The sequence below is a fragment of the Larus michahellis genome, chromosome 5 (assembly GCF_964199755.1).
Source record: "Larus michahellis chromosome 5, bLarMic1.1, whole genome shotgun sequence".
Lineage (NCBI taxonomy): Eukaryota > Metazoa > Chordata > Aves > Charadriiformes > Laridae > Larus > Larus michahellis.
The window spans coordinates 59,509,334-59,526,939 of record NC_133900.1 but is presented as its reverse complement, the minus strand read 5'-3'; the positions used below and the strand labels follow the sequence as shown (position 1 = coordinate 59,526,939).

At 39.3% G+C, this 17,606-nt stretch overlaps 1 protein-coding gene across 3 annotated transcripts in view; it reads left to right on the top strand.

Moving 5' to 3' along the window:
* The window catches only part of STK32B (serine/threonine kinase 32B), a 173,505-nt gene that overhangs the window by 133,022 nt on the left and 22,877 nt on the right, over positions 1 to 17,606 (top strand). For all 3 annotated transcript variants that reach the window (XM_074589075.1, XM_074589076.1, XM_074589077.1), the window contains exons 7-10: positions 8,236 to 8,339; positions 12,678 to 12,794; positions 13,900 to 14,025; positions 16,996 to 17,127. In XM_074589075.1, coding sequence (XP_074445176.1) covers positions 8,236 to 8,339; positions 12,678 to 12,794; positions 13,900 to 14,025; positions 16,996 to 17,127 — 479 coding nt within the window. The remainder of the gene's footprint in view (positions 1 to 8,235; positions 8,340 to 12,677; positions 12,795 to 13,899; positions 14,026 to 16,995; positions 17,128 to 17,606) is intronic.

The following is a 17,606-nucleotide window of genomic DNA, read 5'->3' as shown; positions in this document are numbered from 1 at the left end:
CCTGAGATTACCAGGGGAGTGTGGATTTACAGAGGTCCACTGAACTTCTGAAATGTATGAGTCATCTATATTTATTAATTAGTACTGTGTGGGAGTGCTATTGGAGTCAGAGGAAAGCTAGTGGATGTCCCGATATCAACCTTACAGGTAAAGTAAGAATATCCTGTAGGGCTAAATTTTTTCTTCAGGCAGTCATATAATATAGCAGGGACAAATCTGGAGTTGGGTTTTCAAAGGTGTTCAACCTTGGTCTTCGTTGCATTCATACTAAACAGTGCTCTGAAATTAAATAGTGTTTTGGAGCTCGTTGCTTTTTGAGTGCAGTTAAGGCAGTGTTTAGCTTTTTAAAAATCCCACCCTTTTCCTCCCGAGGGTGTGAGCCTACTCTGTCTACAGAGTTTCACTGGGGATGTCGCTACCTGCCCTTTCGATCCTGGGGAAATACGACGATGCCACCATGAACTGGGAAGCTTCTGTTTCTTCTTGTTAGCGAGAACCGAGAGTGGACGCGTGAGGCTTCGAGGTGCCGAAATAAACACTCGCTGTACTGAGGGGGTTTTCAGCTTGCGCTTGGAGCACTGCGGCGGAGGGGACGAAGCGCTGAGCTGCGAGCGGGTGCGTGGGTTTTGGCTCTGCTCTGACATTAACAAGTAGGCACACAAGCAGCTGAAAAACCTCGGGAGATCAGGAAAGAAGTTACTGTCTCCAGCTGCTTTTCACCTCTCTGTGCTCTCCGACCTCCTGCCATCTTTTGAGATCTTCCAGCAAAACTGCTAATATAATAATTTCTTTGACTACTTCAGTCATGAAACCCCCACACAGTTCAAGTGCCAGTTTTGATTTGGGCTTTTTTTCTTTTTTTTCTTTTTTCTTTTAAACCTGCCTGAAAGGGCCTCATCCGATACGGAGCTCTGCAGGCAGATCTGAGGGGGGAGAGACCTCCAGCAGAGATGGCAGGCGGGGCAACAAGCAGGGACTTCCAGCAGCCCAGTGGGGCATTTCTGCCCCCTGGATAACTCCCGTTCTTTGGTCAAACCACACAACCACTCCCGGTTTTCGCATGCGTAAACTGGTGCAAAGAGGTTTGCCAATGTGGTTAGGCGTATGTGGGGCAGGTGCACGTAATAGTCGTCCTGATGTGTCAGGTGCGCAGTCTGTCCTGCAAATCCCCAGTTACCCAGACCAGTTTGTTTCTGTACTGGGGCAGAAGAGCTGCTGCCCATGCACTGGGCCAATCTTCCAAATAACAAATGAATATTTTTGGACCCAATTTTCAACAGGTTGCTAGAAAAACTGGCTCTGCAGCCACTGTGAGCTTTCGGATGGAGTAAGGAAGGTACTTCTGTATAATTTCATATTCGGTAGTAGGAGACCATGACACATTCATTGCAGCTGGGCTTTCTTTCAATGGGGCCAGCAACCTGCGGCTGTTTCTCTGAGGTTGATCCAGATTTTCAACCAGAAAAGGCTTCTCTGTGCAAACACAAGGGCAAGAACTGGGTGCTGTTCAGTGGTTGAGTAACGCAGAGGGTTTTATGAGGACAGCACTCTGAGTAAGGGCAGGAGAGGTGGTATAGCCATATGGCAAACTAATAAGGCATTCTAAATGTGGTGTCTGTATTCAGGTAATGGTATCCAAAATACTTACTTTGATTGAATAATTGCATTAAATATGAGTATTAAAACTATTGAGGTGTATTATGTGAATAATAGTACAAATCAGTTACGCTGCTGTAACAAGTCTAGACCTCACACTAGAAAATTGCCGGCCCAGCATGGTCAAGCTTTAAGCAGCCCTTTGCCTTATACAATGGAAGTTAGCAGTTGGCTAGTCTAAAGCTTTGAGTCAGAAAGCTGTCTGTTATAATTTAGACCCTTTTAGCACATGAGAAAGCAAACGCTAGGAGGTAAATTGATAGTTTACCAAGTCCACATTTATATTCAGGGAAAGTGAAGTTGCTTTCTTTCATTTTGTTCTTAAAACAGCTTCTCCTCTAAACAGAAGATCACTTGTCATCATTGTAGTTTCATTTCTGTTTTCTATTTAGACTGTGACCTAGAAGAATTACTGACCTCTGAATTTACTTTTCAGAGAAAAGTGAAAATTAATATTTTCTCATCACAATGCTGAGAAGGCAGTTAATATTTCACTGAAGCGCCTCAGTCCAAGGTTCTTGGAATATTATTTAAAAAATCAAGTTCATTTTTCATTCAGCGCAATCTGTCATCCATTAAGCCTGATTCAGCAAGATGAAACTATGAATGCATTATATACATCAAGACATTCACAGCTTTCAGCAGCTTATCCTGTGCTAGTCAATGCTTATATTTTGAGCACTGTATATACGTGTATCTATCTATTTTTTCTTTTTTTGTTGTTGGTTTTTTTTTGTTTTTGCAAGATCAGGGACTAATATGAGGAAGAAGAATGATACCTGGCAGCCTGGTATCATGCTGAACCTCAGTTAATGACACTGGAATTATTTTCTTATCTATGAAATCTCAGGCACTACAGTAAACCCCGTGCCACTGAGGTGTGTTTTGCTACACGACTGGCAGAGTGTCTTGCTTTGCAACCCCTGCCATACACTACAAACCTCTGATTCCCCTTACCGAGATGTAGGGTCTTTGCTGAGATGCCAATAGACTACAGAGAGCTCTAACTAGCCAACTGGATGACTAATGTCAGGGTTTTCATTCTTGAGAAATGTTTTGGGCATGCCCAACTGAACTTTATCATCGAAAAAAATTGAGGCCAAACCACTATGGCTTTATTTTTTATTTTATTTTCAGTTTGTCATGTTAATAACATAGGCACAGGGCATTTTGTAGGAATTAAGGACTAGCTCTCATTGGCAACATTTAGCTATGCATGGACAATCAGCTCCTTGCAGCTAATCGATCTTGCAAGACTCACTTGCAAGTTATTGCTTAAATATACTGACTTGTTAATATGTAGTAAAGGCCACTAGAAGAAGGATCTAATGCGCTCACCTCACTGCACTTTCCCTCTCACCAATTTTGCAAAGTTTCAAAGCAGCCTATGGAAGTTGGTGGTGCTTCAAAGTAAGTAATAGCCCTGTAAGCTTCTTAATCAACACTTGGCAGTCTCCTGGGTAGTGGTAGGCAAGTACACCAGGCGCTCTTTGATTAGCTTCTTGCTAAGGAAGTGAAACTTAAATCACTTCATCAGAAAAGAAATGCCACATTGTGTTATTTAGGATTCATATCAGAGTCACTCCAAGCTCTTCATTTTATGATTTAGTCTGGTGAATTATCTTTATGATTAAACTAGTATGCTCCATCAAAAATAATAACAGCTATTTTTTGTGCCAACCATTCCAAGTGATAGACCTCAAATTGATTATTTTATCATGGGCAGGCTTTTCAAATTCACCATTGGGCACCAAATTAAAATAGCCGGCATTTCAGAGACCTGGAGCACTTATGGTTTAAGTATGGAGTTCAGTGATACCTATGAATGGTAGGCAGATTTTTGGAAATCCTACTTGAAAGTATTTTATCCTAAGTACAAAATGCTCTTTTACAGTAGGAACAAATAGTAAAAATTGGGTTCGGTAATGTCTGCACTTACATTAATATTCTCTTTTATTTCAAACTCATGAATCAAATTGTTAGATATTGATAATCTTTCACAAATAGGGTACAATATTACCAACCAGTTAAGTAAAATTTCAGTTTTGTACCTTTTTTTTTTTACAAGTCATTAGGGAAATACGCATACAATAGCAGATGAATACTCTACATCATTTACAGTGTAGATCATCTGACTGCTGTGACAATTGCAGTGGGTAGTCATATATATGAATTGATTTGTCAGAAATTAGTCTCTATTTCACAAAATTACTTGGAGTATGGCTAAACCCATAGAACAGGAGTATGGACATCGGAGGAAGCCACTTCTTCTGAGATGGATGCTGACACACTAGATTTGTTTTCGTGTTCAATTTTTGATTAGTTGATCTCCAGTATGGTTTTATTTTAAAGCAAAATAACCATTTATTTACTTCCTTGGCATGTTCCTCTTGGTACAGAGACAGTCTACAATGATACGGTATTACTAGAAAGATACAGTGCAAAAGCATCGAAAGGCAGAGCTCTGAAGAGGATTTATTTTAATTCATTAGTTGGAAAAAAAACATTAACTGGAAATATGTATTAGAGAGCTGAGGAATGTACTGAAGCACACTTAATGCAGAGCAAAGGTGGGTTTGTTTTATGTCATTTTTCAAGAAAGCAAAGCAGATAAACAGTGAAAACATGAAAATATATTATTAGGAGAAAAATATAGATGTAGAAAAGAAAAAAACAATCGAAAGATTTTTAGCCTGGTGAGTTGCTCAAGTTAAATACATGTATTTACTTATTACCATACAAGACACAGAAACATTCCGGATTTCATCACTTGCCCTGTTAAAATTAGCACAGATGTCTCAGCTCGGAATGGAATTAGTTCTGAAATGCTCTGACATGGTAGTTACAGTAGCCTTGCATGAAAGGTGGCGGATTGCACTTCTGTCACACATGAAGAGCAATCTCCCAGACCAAAAGACCGCATTGCTTCTGAGATCCAGAGTTTCAAAAGTCCACAGTACTTTACGTGGCAGGTTTTCCAGGTGCCGTGAGTGTCATGGTTTAGACGAAGAGCCCATGCAGTTCATGATGACTGCCAAGAGGATGTTGTGGAAGAGGGTCTAAAGGTCCCATTGAGGCTTCTGGCCTTAGACCCTTCATCACCCTGCTCAGATGGGCTGGGACAAGGGGGTTGCTTGAGCTTCATTCACATCACAGGACCATAGGATGATTCACGTTGGCAGAGGCCTCAGTCCTCTCTAGTCCAATCTCCTGCTCAAAGCAGGGTGAGAAGTGAGGCCAGACCAGGTTACAGCTGTTGAAGGCAACTCCAGTAAAGCAGTTCTCCATTATGTCAAAGATGTTTTTTCACAGGGAGCTGTGAAGACCTGTAAGATCTACCGATTGCATCACTTCACTTGTCTTTTAATTCACTCTTGCTGCTGCTAGACTTGCCATTACTTGATTTAGCTTCACTATTTAAAAATTGTGCTTCCACCATGCAAACTTCCATTGCCTTCTCTCTGACTGTATGTGATAGTAACTGGAGCCCTCAGTCAAAAGAACCTGCAGGATCAGACCCAGTATTAAAACCACATATTTTCTTGAAAGCCTTTGTTCTGTAGAGCTTGCTTGAGGAAAAAGATCTGAAAATTCCATTCTTCCGTGCACTCTCCAACTTTTATTCACATGAATGAACTTTTGCTGGCAGAATCCTTGCATTTAGGTAGATGCACAGGGGTAAAAAATGTAAGTATTCTTCTCATCTTAAATCTGTTATAATAAAAGAGGATGCGTGCAAAAAGGGTGCATGTGGCAGAGCTGTTGCCCTTGTTCTGAGCTGGCAAGCTTGAATCTTATCATCCTTTGGAAGAATCTACCCACAGCAGGCTGCAGGATGGCTGTCCAAGCTGAGACTGAGATCAAATTCAAATGTTAAAAGATTACAGATAGTCTATTAAAATAACAACCCTAAAGGAAATCAATGTAGAATTTTAACTTTCCTTTCAGATTTTTTATTTGCTTTTATCCTTGCCAGTTTTATCCTTGCACTCAGAATTGGTACTCCTGACAGTTATTTCTTCCAGCAAAACCTAATGTTATGTTCTGTGTTTCACAGCTCTAGTTCTTCAGACCTTGGCTAACCGCCTCACTTGGAGGATCTGCTGTCTTTCTGTAAAATCATGCTATGTTTCTGAATGAGCAGGCAGATTCCAGAAGTCTGCCGCACAGGCTGGAGGCCTTCGTTTGCATCTAATGTCTCAGCTCAAAAAGGCTTTTAGACACATTAATCACAATCTTAGTGTGAGTTTGGTATTTAACAGCCTTGCTAAATTGGGGAGAGGTCTTTTGGCTTCAGTAGGGTTGAGATATCACCCCGAGAAACAACCTGTATGTAGGATACTGTAAATCATTTTGGACCTTCTGCCAGTCCCCCCTCATCTTGCGAAGCTGGTGCTTACAACCACTTCACTGGAGCTGACTGACCGCAGAGAGGCAGTCCAGCTGGACTGCAAATCATACCGCTACAGCAGGGGAAAAGGGGCTTTCTGCTTTAAAAATCAGGAGCCGAACTGCCCATTTTCTGATCCAAGGATGCCATCATCAGCTTAAGGTGAGAAAAGGGAGTTTGAAAACACCAGGGCTGGCGGGCAAAAGAAAGGATTTTCTGTTGATCTGCGTAATGTGGGATAAGCTGACCTTGAAGCTTTGAGAACAAGCAAATAAAATAAAAATGGATAAACTCAGTCACTGAATTAGCAAAACAGTTGCACCGTTCTGGCAATATTGCAGGTTACATCAATAAAGTACTTTCACCTCTACCTCGCAGAAATAAGATAGTAATCCATTGCATTATTACAATTTTAAAGCTATAAAGAAAGAGTGAAACCAATGTTATACCTACATAGCTCGGTAAAAAAGTCCACAAAGGCCATTTTCTGTAATGAGATATTATACATCATCCAGGCACGGTGGGCAAAAAACGTAATGAATGTGGCTAAATAAAGCCAACCTTCTTTACAAGGTGCCTATGGTGATATTGAAAATATGACTTTGGTGCCTGTTGTGCAATTTAGATGCACTGATCCGCTAAAGTAACACAAAAAATCCTGCCTACCCTCTTAGCATCTATCAATGTGATAAACCACACACACAGATCCCCAGGAGCATGCAGACAAGATCTGAAGTACATCTGAAGATGTAGCACGCCAAGTGAAGCTATATTATCTGGAGGTGAGACAGAGCTAACTCAATGTGATGACCTTTATGGCATCATTGATTCGTGCCATACTGGATCACAGCACAAGCTTGCCTGTGCCAGATATCCTTTGGTCGGCTATTCTCCAAACACATGTTTTCTGGCAAAAATGTTTATTTAGGTGCCTGCAGTTCTCCTACCAAATCTATTTAGAGATGGTCCTCTTGGGCAGAGACTATAGGACCACTTTCATTCATTCATTGCTTTTTATTCTACAGATTAGGGTTTTGCCACATCTAATTCACGGATGCCCAAAACATCTATTAGGTTTGGCTCTTCAAGACTTTCTGAACTCAGGTCTGGAGTTGTAAATTGTTAGGTTGCTATCCATTATGATGCAAGGACTGCAAAAAGTCCTCTGAAAGGAACGCCTTCCTTTAATTAAAGGTGCTTCTCTAAATGCCATACATAGTCAAATCCCCAACTGCTGTTCAGAAGTAAGTGTGACCAGATTACATTATTCATTGCAGTATGCCCATTAGAAAGTGATGTGATGGTAATCAGGTGGTAATGTGGTACATTAGACTCATAGACAAGAGGCTCACATGGTAATTGCAATCTAGCATGATGTTACGGTTGGTGATAGCCTTGTTTAGAAAATCCCCAGGGAAAGTGTTGTTTTCACAAAGTGTACTGAGATTCTGCTGTGAAATAATTAGAAAAGCATGACTGACTTTTCATTTCATTTCATATCCTCTCTTATTTAATATAGTTTTCTGAAGAAACTACAGTGGCATTACCTAATATGTCTTTCTTGCTGAAATTAGCCAACTGGATCCTTGTTTTGAAAATATCTTTTTTTTTCCCCCCTCGGGAAAGTTATTTTTATGGAATTCATTACTTTATTGACAGTGTGTTTCTTTCCAGTCATGACAGAGTTTCTCATAGCATACAATCAGTGTCGGGTTTTGAATTCAATTACCATATTCTATGCTGAATACCTTTAAAACCTCTCTGATTTATTCTGTCCAAATGTAGAATAAGGTTGAGATTTACTGTGTTCAGCACCTCCATCAATCACAAAGAATAACCTCACTAGCAAATATTTGTCCCATAAGGTGTTTGCATTACCCTAAATATTCCAAGTCACACTTCAGGACTTCCCCACCCATTACTTATTTTTAGTCACATAACTTAAAACTTAAATGGACCAGGTGGGAATTAACATGTAAAATTATTGGCTTTTGAAAAAACCTGACCAGTGAAAGTCATTCGTTGCCAGCAAATCAAGGCACTGAAACTGCATCCTGAAAATGCTGCGTTTACAAATATATTTAATTCCAGTTAATCGTGTCCTTATTCATTTTTCAAATGCCAACGTTAACAATCCATAGTCTAACCTTAATGTAATGCTTTTTGTTTGATTTGATTTATCGCTTTAGCTCCGGAAGTGTTCCAGGCCTTTATGGATGGAGGTCCAGGATACTCGTACCCAGTAGACTGGTGGTCACTAGGAATTACAGCATATGAATTACTGAGGGGCTGGGTAAGAATGATGGGTTTTGTTGTTATTTAACACACTGATTGACAGAAGTCCCAAAGTTTGAGTGCCCCTGAGTGCACCCTTCCCGATAAAATTTGAGTGGACAGGCTGCGGTTCAGGTCAGGAGTGCCGTCCTGAGTCCTGCCCATCTGGAAACATTCTTGGGAAGGTTTCACCCCACTCTCAATTATGTCAGTCATCAAAGCTTGCCTAAGTTTGGCTAAGGAAAGGCCTAATGTTTTAATGGCTTTTCCACAATGCTGAATTGGAAACAATGGTATTTTTTTCCAAATAGAAGTTGAGTTATTTCAGGCTTTATTATATCTTTGATTTTCTTGGCTAATACCTTAAAAGAGCTAATGTAATAGCCTAAGATGCTTGGCCCAGCTACAGAAAATGCTTATCTGCCAGTACACTTGTTACTTATCTAATCAATTACGTGAATAAGCTTAACGAAAATCTTCCTGAGCACGGTCAAATATCACAGAACATAATGGAAAATTCTTTTCCATTTTGTTTCGAAGGACTGAAGTTGGTTGCTTAAATATTTACTATTCCCTATGGAAAACAGTAATTTAGGTACTATTTCAGGATAATGACGTAGGTAAAGTAGCTGGGTTCTTAAAATAATTTTAATTCCCATTTATTTTATTGCATTGCGGTATGCTGTTTTTAAGGAAGGAATATTTGTTATCATATGACACTAAAACAGTACCTCTACCCTGTCCTGCTAGGCACTCTGTAATGTGAGACAATCCATCCCACAAAAATGTCACAGTTTCTGTAGGACAGACAAAGGAAACTAGAAATAAAGAACAATTATTATTCCCATTTTTAGATGGAAAACTACATTTCAGAGTGTCTGCGCATTGCTACTTCAACCCAGAAGCTAAACTTTGCGAAGGTACAAAACTTGGCCAATCTATTTTGTATTTCCATAGAAATGGCAGAAGTCATGCTCCTGACACAAAGATCTCCCCCGTGCCAAATCTCAGTCCCTCCCCTCAAAGCACAGGAGTATTAAAAAACTTAAAAAAACTCCAAAAAATGTATTCACAGTTTTTCTCTAACATCACTCTCAAAAATTACTGAGGTTTTAAGCTGACGTTCTTCCCAGGATGGAAAATTTTAACCTGAAGAGTTAAGGTCTGAGGGTGATAACATGATACATTTTCAATGCTAGCCACAGATGGTAGTACTAGCTGGGCATATAATAAATTAAAAGAACATCCCGCTGGTTTTATATCAACCCTTTTACCAATAAGCATCCCGAAGAAAGCAGCATAATGAATGATTGTGTAAGGAAAGCTAAACTCCCAAGACTATTCACAAAAGATACCTAGTCACTTCAATAAATGAAAAATTATATAGAATGGTACCCATTTGCCAAGATCTGTACAGTCTTTTCTGAATAAGTCTATCTGGCTACAGACAAAGCAAAGCTGAGACTGAATCTTTTTTTTTTTTTAAATAAAACATTGCCATCTGTCCGTGCTTCAGTCAAGCAAGCCAGCTGCTTGGTTTCTCCTGAAGAGCAGCTCTTGCCCACCAGCAAGCCAGAGGGTGGCTTGAAAGCCTACCCCTTTGTACCGACTGCAAAAAGGTGTATTTTTTCCCTACATTGTATTTCTAATTTTTTCTAGTCTAGACAAGGCCTAAACTGACAGGAGTGATGACAAGAGAAGTAGTGGTGGGTTGAGGAAATGTGCTTAACCCAAGGCATGTTGCTGTCTGCGACCACTGCAAGCTCTGAAGCTCCATCTGCTGCAGCAACCCCACGCAGATGGCTGCAAAGAGGCAGCTTGCACGTACAAGGCCGCAAGCTAAACCTGCGGGGGGGCATCCCCCTCCCGCTCCATGCTCCCACAACATTTTGTTCAGCAGCGAGAAGAGAGCCCCACTGCCACAGAGCAAAGGGGTGGGCACTGGGCACAGCCCTGGGGAAAGAGGAAGATGGGCAGAGCCACCTGGAGATGTGGCTTTCTCCAGTCGGAGCATGGTGCATGCTAGTGCATGGGGAAGGAGGCAAGGAGGGAAGGATGGAAGAAGCATTAAAAAGGAGGGGTTATTTCGATCTGTCTGGGGTATTTTTTGTGTTATCCCCAGTAGGGCTGGCATTTCCCAATATGTTGCAGGCATGTTTCTCTCCTTAGCCAGTTGCCAACAAAAGACCTAACAACCAAAACCCCAAGTTTATAAAGCTTTGCGTCAAATGTTGGTCTTTTCCCCAAGTTCAGGAAACTAAACTGCATGATGCAAACCATGACACAAGTTAGTCTGTTCCTAAGCCATAAGCAACTGCTAAAATATTATACTTACTCTATATACCACACCCTCAACAGAAACCAAGTGAAGGAAAGAGTGGGATTCTTGGACTCTGGCTTTCACTGCGATGTGAATGGTTTGCAATGAACGTTGGTTAAACATCATGAAAAAAAACAAAACTTTTTTTTTTCTTTTTCTCAAAATAAAACAGATGGGGTCTGACCCTCAAGTGGGCTGAATAGCTGAAAAATATGGGAGATATAGGTGTGAAGGACCTCAAAAGACCAAGCTCATAATGGCCGCTTCTTTGAGTATTTATAGTTCTAATTAACTAAGAACAATATTAAAAATCTCTGCAAATCTCAAAAAATCAAGTAAGATTGCAGAATGCTAATAATCTTTAAAATAAGGTAAGTTTTTTAGGGATTTTTCCAGCAAGGAAAAAGGCATGTGCAGAAACATCCTTAACAGAAAAACTTTTTTATTTTTATTCTCACTTTTTCCTTCTTTCAAAGATACATTATTCCTTAAAGTTGCTATTTTTAGAGCTAAGCCACCATTTCCAACAATTGGTGTAAATTCTGGCTCAATGATCATATTTGTCACATCGTTATATCAAGTCTAAAATCAGCAGTAGGTTACTTCTTGACAACAGAGAGATTGTTAACCTTTCATTTTTAATAGCTGTTTTATGGCAGCATTACCACAGGTAGGGAAAAGCATACGACACGTTATTTCAAATGACTGTCTTGAACCTGATTCTAGAAAATTATGTATTCAGAGCACACGTTTAGGTCCTGTTGAATTCATATGGACATGATATAGCTAAATGACAACAGACTAACTGAATGTGAATCAAAGCAAAAAGATTTAAGCAACCCTTGGATTTATTTTTAGAATGTCCCTGTGCCTTGGAATGGATTTAGTTTCAAACACATCTTCTAAGTTAAACATGTGCACGAATGTTCTCAAAATAAGAATATTTTCTGGGCCTTTATGAAGAGGGGCTCTAATTCACTATCAGATTAGATGACTAACACCTTGAAATATTCTTAAATCACAATCTTGTACAGGTACACATTAGCAAAGATCAAGGGATGATTCAGTTCTTTGTGAAGGTAATGACTGCCCTTTGCTGTTGAGGATATTGTATTAGAAGGTAATTCTACGTTGTGTATGAATAATGATGCATCAATCTCCATATTGCTGCTATGATGGCATTTGGCTGCAAATACCATATCACATACCACATATTTGTCACCTGCTGGGTACAACTTAATTCACGAGCAATCCACACTCTATCCTTGTTTGAAAAAATACGAGTATTGTTCTAACAATTTGCTTCACAAATACAAGGCTTTAAAAATATGTGCACGATAATTAATAAGAACATAAATTTATATGTAGTACTTTCATTTCCATATGCTACATTTAATTAAAGATAAATCACAGTAATCTTCATGAACAAAGCACTGCGAAGCCTGGGACTTCTCTTGACCTATAGAAGAATTTAGGCACTGCAAACACAGGACAGTAGGTCCGTGTAATCCCTAGGTTCATGTAATGACATAATTTTAGATTTCCAAAAGGGGAAAGGAGAAAGACTGGGCTTTGGAGTCTACTTTTTTATTGTCGTTCTTACAGAGATTTTAATTTCTCTATCTACTGCTCAGTAAAACCAGGATGACAGCTCCCTTCAGCCACCAGTTTTCCATTTTGTCAGTTTAGATCACAAGAACATTCTAGTACTACAAGTAAAAAATAGTAAATAATCCACATCTCACATAGAATGCCCCAGGAAGAAACTTATTCAGCCATCTCATTTGAACTGATGCTTCTTTTCATGAGAGAAAAATTTGCAGAGGAAATGCATCTATGAGTAATTGCATTCATTACGACCAAAGAAAAGCATGCACGCAAAGAAGGATTAGACTCAAAATTGCTTGAAATTGTTATAAGATATTTTGGTGGTTTTGATATTTCCAGCATAAACAATAATGAGCTCAGGGAAACGTGAAATATCTGCGCTCTTTTATCCATTCTTGCTGACTTGATATTGATTTAACTTTATCCCAGAGGCCCTATGAAATTCATTCAGCCACCCCCATTGATGAGATACTCAACATGTTCAAGATAGAAAGAGTTCACTACTCATCTGCATGGTGCAAGGGCATGATAACGCTACTGAAAAAGGTAAGAAAGCACAAACACTTTCTGTCCTCTCTTCTCTTCCAGAAGGGCCTCCAGCAATGCAAGGACACACATTAGGTAGTCACAATTTCAAGGATAAGAAAGCAGTGCTTTTCCCTAGACTTTTCTGAATGTGAGTGGTGGTGTATTTTCTCTTGAAATGCTGGATTATTCTCAGGGTTAGACTCCAGCTTTTCATGGCATGAAAGAAATAGAAATCTAATATTTTTCTTTCTTTTAAAACTGACTCACTAGTGATAGCAAAACTTTGGGGATCAGTGATTCCCACTCTGTGCCCTGGACCCATTCCCTGCAGCCCTAGTAGTGCATGTGGGAGAGGGGAGGAAGCACCACCCTGCCCTCTGAATTTCTGCCACAGTTTCCAGCCAAGGAGTTTAGAAATGAAAAGGGCTGTATCTCTCCCCATCCCATGTTGCCATAGTTGCAACAACAAAAGTTGAGCCACTTTGCTGTAAATGTCACTAAGCTACAAGAGAGGGTGCTTTCTGAATGCATCACGACCCAGGAACTCACTTTCTTCCTCAAATCCCAGCTCTTTGTTTGGTTTAATTTTCTGGCCATGCTGCAAGGATCGTCTGTCTCTTTTAGGTGTTTCAGGCCGTCGGTACTGATATTTGAGCAGGAAATGTTTGTGAATGTGTGAATAGAGCAACAGAAGATCAATTTTCTTTGCAGCAATGAGCAATCTATTTTTGATAGATGGAGCAATGAGGTGGTTAATTTTAATTGCTGCCAGGATGCTCGGTGTAACTATATCTTCCAATAAATTAAAGATGAAATACAAATTGTTAGGTGGCACTGAACTGTGATGTTTCATGTCACTTGGACTCTTGTGTATTTGTAAACAGACTTTTTTTACTAATACGTTTATACACTTCATGCCTGCAACAGCCATCTGGTGGCAATTAAATTATATTCATATCCTAGGAGTTATCACTTTTATTTTTTTTTCAGATTGGGACTTTTAGGAACTGTTAGAAGATTCCCTAGCCATTTTCTTACTCAAAATGATACAATTAATGCGTATGATACATTTACTCTTATATGGCATCCAGCTCGTTAGAAAATGCCTTGTGCTTGATCGCAGCTCCTCACTAAGGACCCAGAATGCCGTCTTTCAAGCCTTGCAGACATCCAAAGCTCTCCATACCTAGCTGATGTCAACTGGGATGCTGTTCTGGAGAAAGCTGTGACCCCAGGCTTTGTTCCTAATGTAAGTCGATATTCCAGGTGAACCGTGTTTGCAAATTCCGACTCTAATTATCGCTACTGTTTTACTTGTTTATGCTTGTGTTTATTGCTCTTCAGTGATCTACTTCTCACACAAGCTTTGCTTTGGGTTCTGTTTTCATTGACTCAGTCACAGCTAAGGGAAAATTTGGCCCATTTCATTAGATCACAACAAAATCTAATTAACCTTGGTTCACTTTTTGTTCCCTTTCAAACAAAAACATTTTCCAGACTTTGCATTTCCACTGATAGAGCAAATGATTGTCAGAGTTAACTTTGAGCCAAAGAATACGAAGAAGACCGTTGCTGCTCTGAAAGTTAGGCATTTGAATAACATTTGCAAGACTTTTTAACATCCCAGTGTGCTGTTCATTTTTCACTTAAATAATACCTTTTCCAAAAGACTGACCTATTTCCTTTGTGGCAGTTTCCCACACTAAAATATTCGGATTCTGTGAGGGAATCTGTTAGTTTCTTTTTTTCTGTGGTTCCATTTTTTGCATATTTTCAACATATTTCCATTTTCATCATTTGTAAGTTAAATGGCTTTGAGGGCCATGAATAAAAAGCAATGACTGTGGCATTAACATGCTTCTCCACTTTGTTGCTTGTCCACTTTGTGGACTTGGCAGTGTTAGTTTTACAGTTGGACTCAGTGGTCTTAAAGGTCCTTTCCAGCCTAAATGGTTCTATGTTCAGTCATATTGCACCATAATTCTTCTCCAAACAACAATTTTTTAGCATACTAGGGATAGTTTTTATATATTTCTATGCAACTGTGAATAAAGATGAGGAAGGGGGAGTAGCTAGACCCTATCCTCACCCAGAAGCACATTAGGGTCCTTGCTAAATCTGATGGGGACAGGATCCAGCCCTCCAAAAGCTGAGGGTGAGACGTCGTTGCCTAATGGGGCAAAGTCAGCCAGGTGGAGTGCCAAGACAGTGCTGGCAGTTTGCTGTGCTTCTTGGCACCTGCGCAGAGCCGTTCCTGGAAGCAATATCCCACAGGAGAAGAAAGCCGTGGGTGGGCAAGAAGGGCCTTCCTCAGAGAGCTTGGGGAAAGACCAGGTCACTACCCTAACCAAAGCACGGCAGAACAAAGCTCCTCCCTGTCCTGCCGGATCATGAACTCCATTCTCCATGGTGGCTTGGTTCTACAAGATGATTTGAGGTCAACATACACTGTCATCTGGGGAGAGTTTTATAACTTTTTGACAGCTTGTAGTTACTGTCAGGATCTTGTCTGCCTTCTGCAGGCAAGAGAGAGCATGGGAAGCCTGTGATAGGAAGGACCCATCATTTAATTTCTCCTTGTGTAGTTTGATTCCATCAAAATCATTCTTACTTAACTAGTACATTTGTTTCTTTATGGTTTAGCTGTTTTGATTATATTCAGCTTGTAGTCATAAATTGTTAGTAGCTTTTTTTGTATTGTTAAATATTTGATAAAGGAAGCAAGAAATTATTTAAATATAATTTGCTTTCATTTTTAAAGCTTCAGAATTTAAATTATCTATTTTTAAAGTGCTCAAATCTTAAAACTGTACATGCTCAGGGAAGGAACTGATATTGATCAAACGTAAAGAAATTTATAAGTAAATATAAATAAGATACAACCCTCTATTAATAAAAACCAAATAAATTTTACTAAAGCTGACTGTATAGTATGCAGGAAAAGGCATCAGAGAGCTTAATACCATACTTTGATCATACAGACTTTGCTAGGAATTAAAATGATAGAGTGGTGTCTAAATCAAAAGTTTTATTGTAGGACACCACAAGTTATACAAGTGTTTCTGATGTGGTTTTACTGCTTAGCGTCTTTGATTACTAAATAGTATCTGCCATTTATGTATAACTTGTCTTAGTACTTCCACCTTGATGGTGACAATGATGTGACTGAAGTCCCAGAGGAAAATAGGCTGCTTTTAAGATCTTCCACCACACAATTCAAATTGTCTGCAATTTTTTTTTTTTTTTAATGCTTTGAGAGAATGAGAAGAAAGGAACTCATGTTATTCTGATTACAGGAGTAGTACAACACTGATCCAGTAATCAGGATGCCAATTAGTAACCTTTTAAAAATGTATTGTGTTCAGCTGAACTGTAGATCTTCTGGCCATACCTTAGCTCTTATCCTTAAGCAAGAGGAACATCCCAAATGCTGTCATGAGATGGCTTTACTGCACTAATGAATAGAATGGAAAAAAACCCTCAAGGCATAAACTATGTTCCTCTAAACTTTTATGCTAAAAAGATCTGAAAGAATCAAGAACATGAAAAGAATTAAGGAAGAATCTGAAAAAAAAATCAAGGAAGGAAACAACCATATAGAAAAGGTATTTTCAATCCAGTTCTGCTTAAAAAGGACTTCCTGATACAACAGAGACTCTTAAGATTTGGTTCAAGCATGACAAATTAACATAAAAATGGAGAATCCAGAATGTTTTAGTAATGTAAGTAATGGATAAGAGAAAGCATAAGAGACCCAGTTTTTCATATAAATGCAGTTAACTGCAGTTAACTGGAAAAGGCCTGCTCTTTCCTTCATTATCATGGACAGGAGCCAGGTAACTGAATCCCCCTGCTACGCTTCAGAAAAATCATCTCCCATCCCGCCTGCACTATGACAGTTGCCATTTATGTTCTACAGAACTAACCGATACTCTGATGAAGATCCTGGGCTAGATTCCTCTCTCTCAATGGGGCAACATAATTGTAGTCACTCTAGGAGTACCTCTGTATATAAGTAGGAAGATGATCTAACTCTTTATGATTTTTATCTTACCTCCCTTACTTCAACTTCAAGCATCACTACAGGCCTAAAAAGACAGTTTTCATTTTACCGATGTGGTTGGGAAGCTGGATCATTATTCATGCTATTAACACTTGCCAGACAAACTAAAAAACACAATGGTGCTTCAAAGAGTAACACTGAATCCTTTTGTACCAGAAAGGAAGACTGAACTGTGATCCTACATTCGAACTTGAAGAAATGATTTTGGAGTCCAAGCCTCTCCACAAAAAGAAAAAGCGACTTGCCAAAAACAAATCCAAAGATGGAGCTAAGGAAACCTGCCCACTGGTAAGCTGGGGACTGGGGCTGCAGTCAGTGGCATTTCATTTACATTCTGTAATGGATAAACTCAGTTAAGTTCAGTTTCATCATCTCTGAAAACAGACTTGACCTCTATGTCGTTTTACAGATAACATAAAGCATCTCCAAAGCAAGATGAAAAGCAACTATTTATTTCAGTCAAAGAGTAACAGCATGTTTAAGTTTTAATCGTTTTTAAGATTCTCACAGATGCTCATTTAAAGTATGAAAAAGTGTTGCCAGTTGGCAAATACGCTTCCCACACATGGACAGATAGTCATAAGGAGTATTTATCTGCTGGTAGTACCAAAAATGAAAAATATGCAGTGAAAAGCTCATTATTTATGAATGTTTTTAAACTGTCTCTTTCAGTCTTGACTAATTTGTCCCACACAGAAAGACCCATTGTATAAACAGTCTAAACGTCTGAGAAGATTAAGAAATAATCATTTTCCAGACTTGAATTT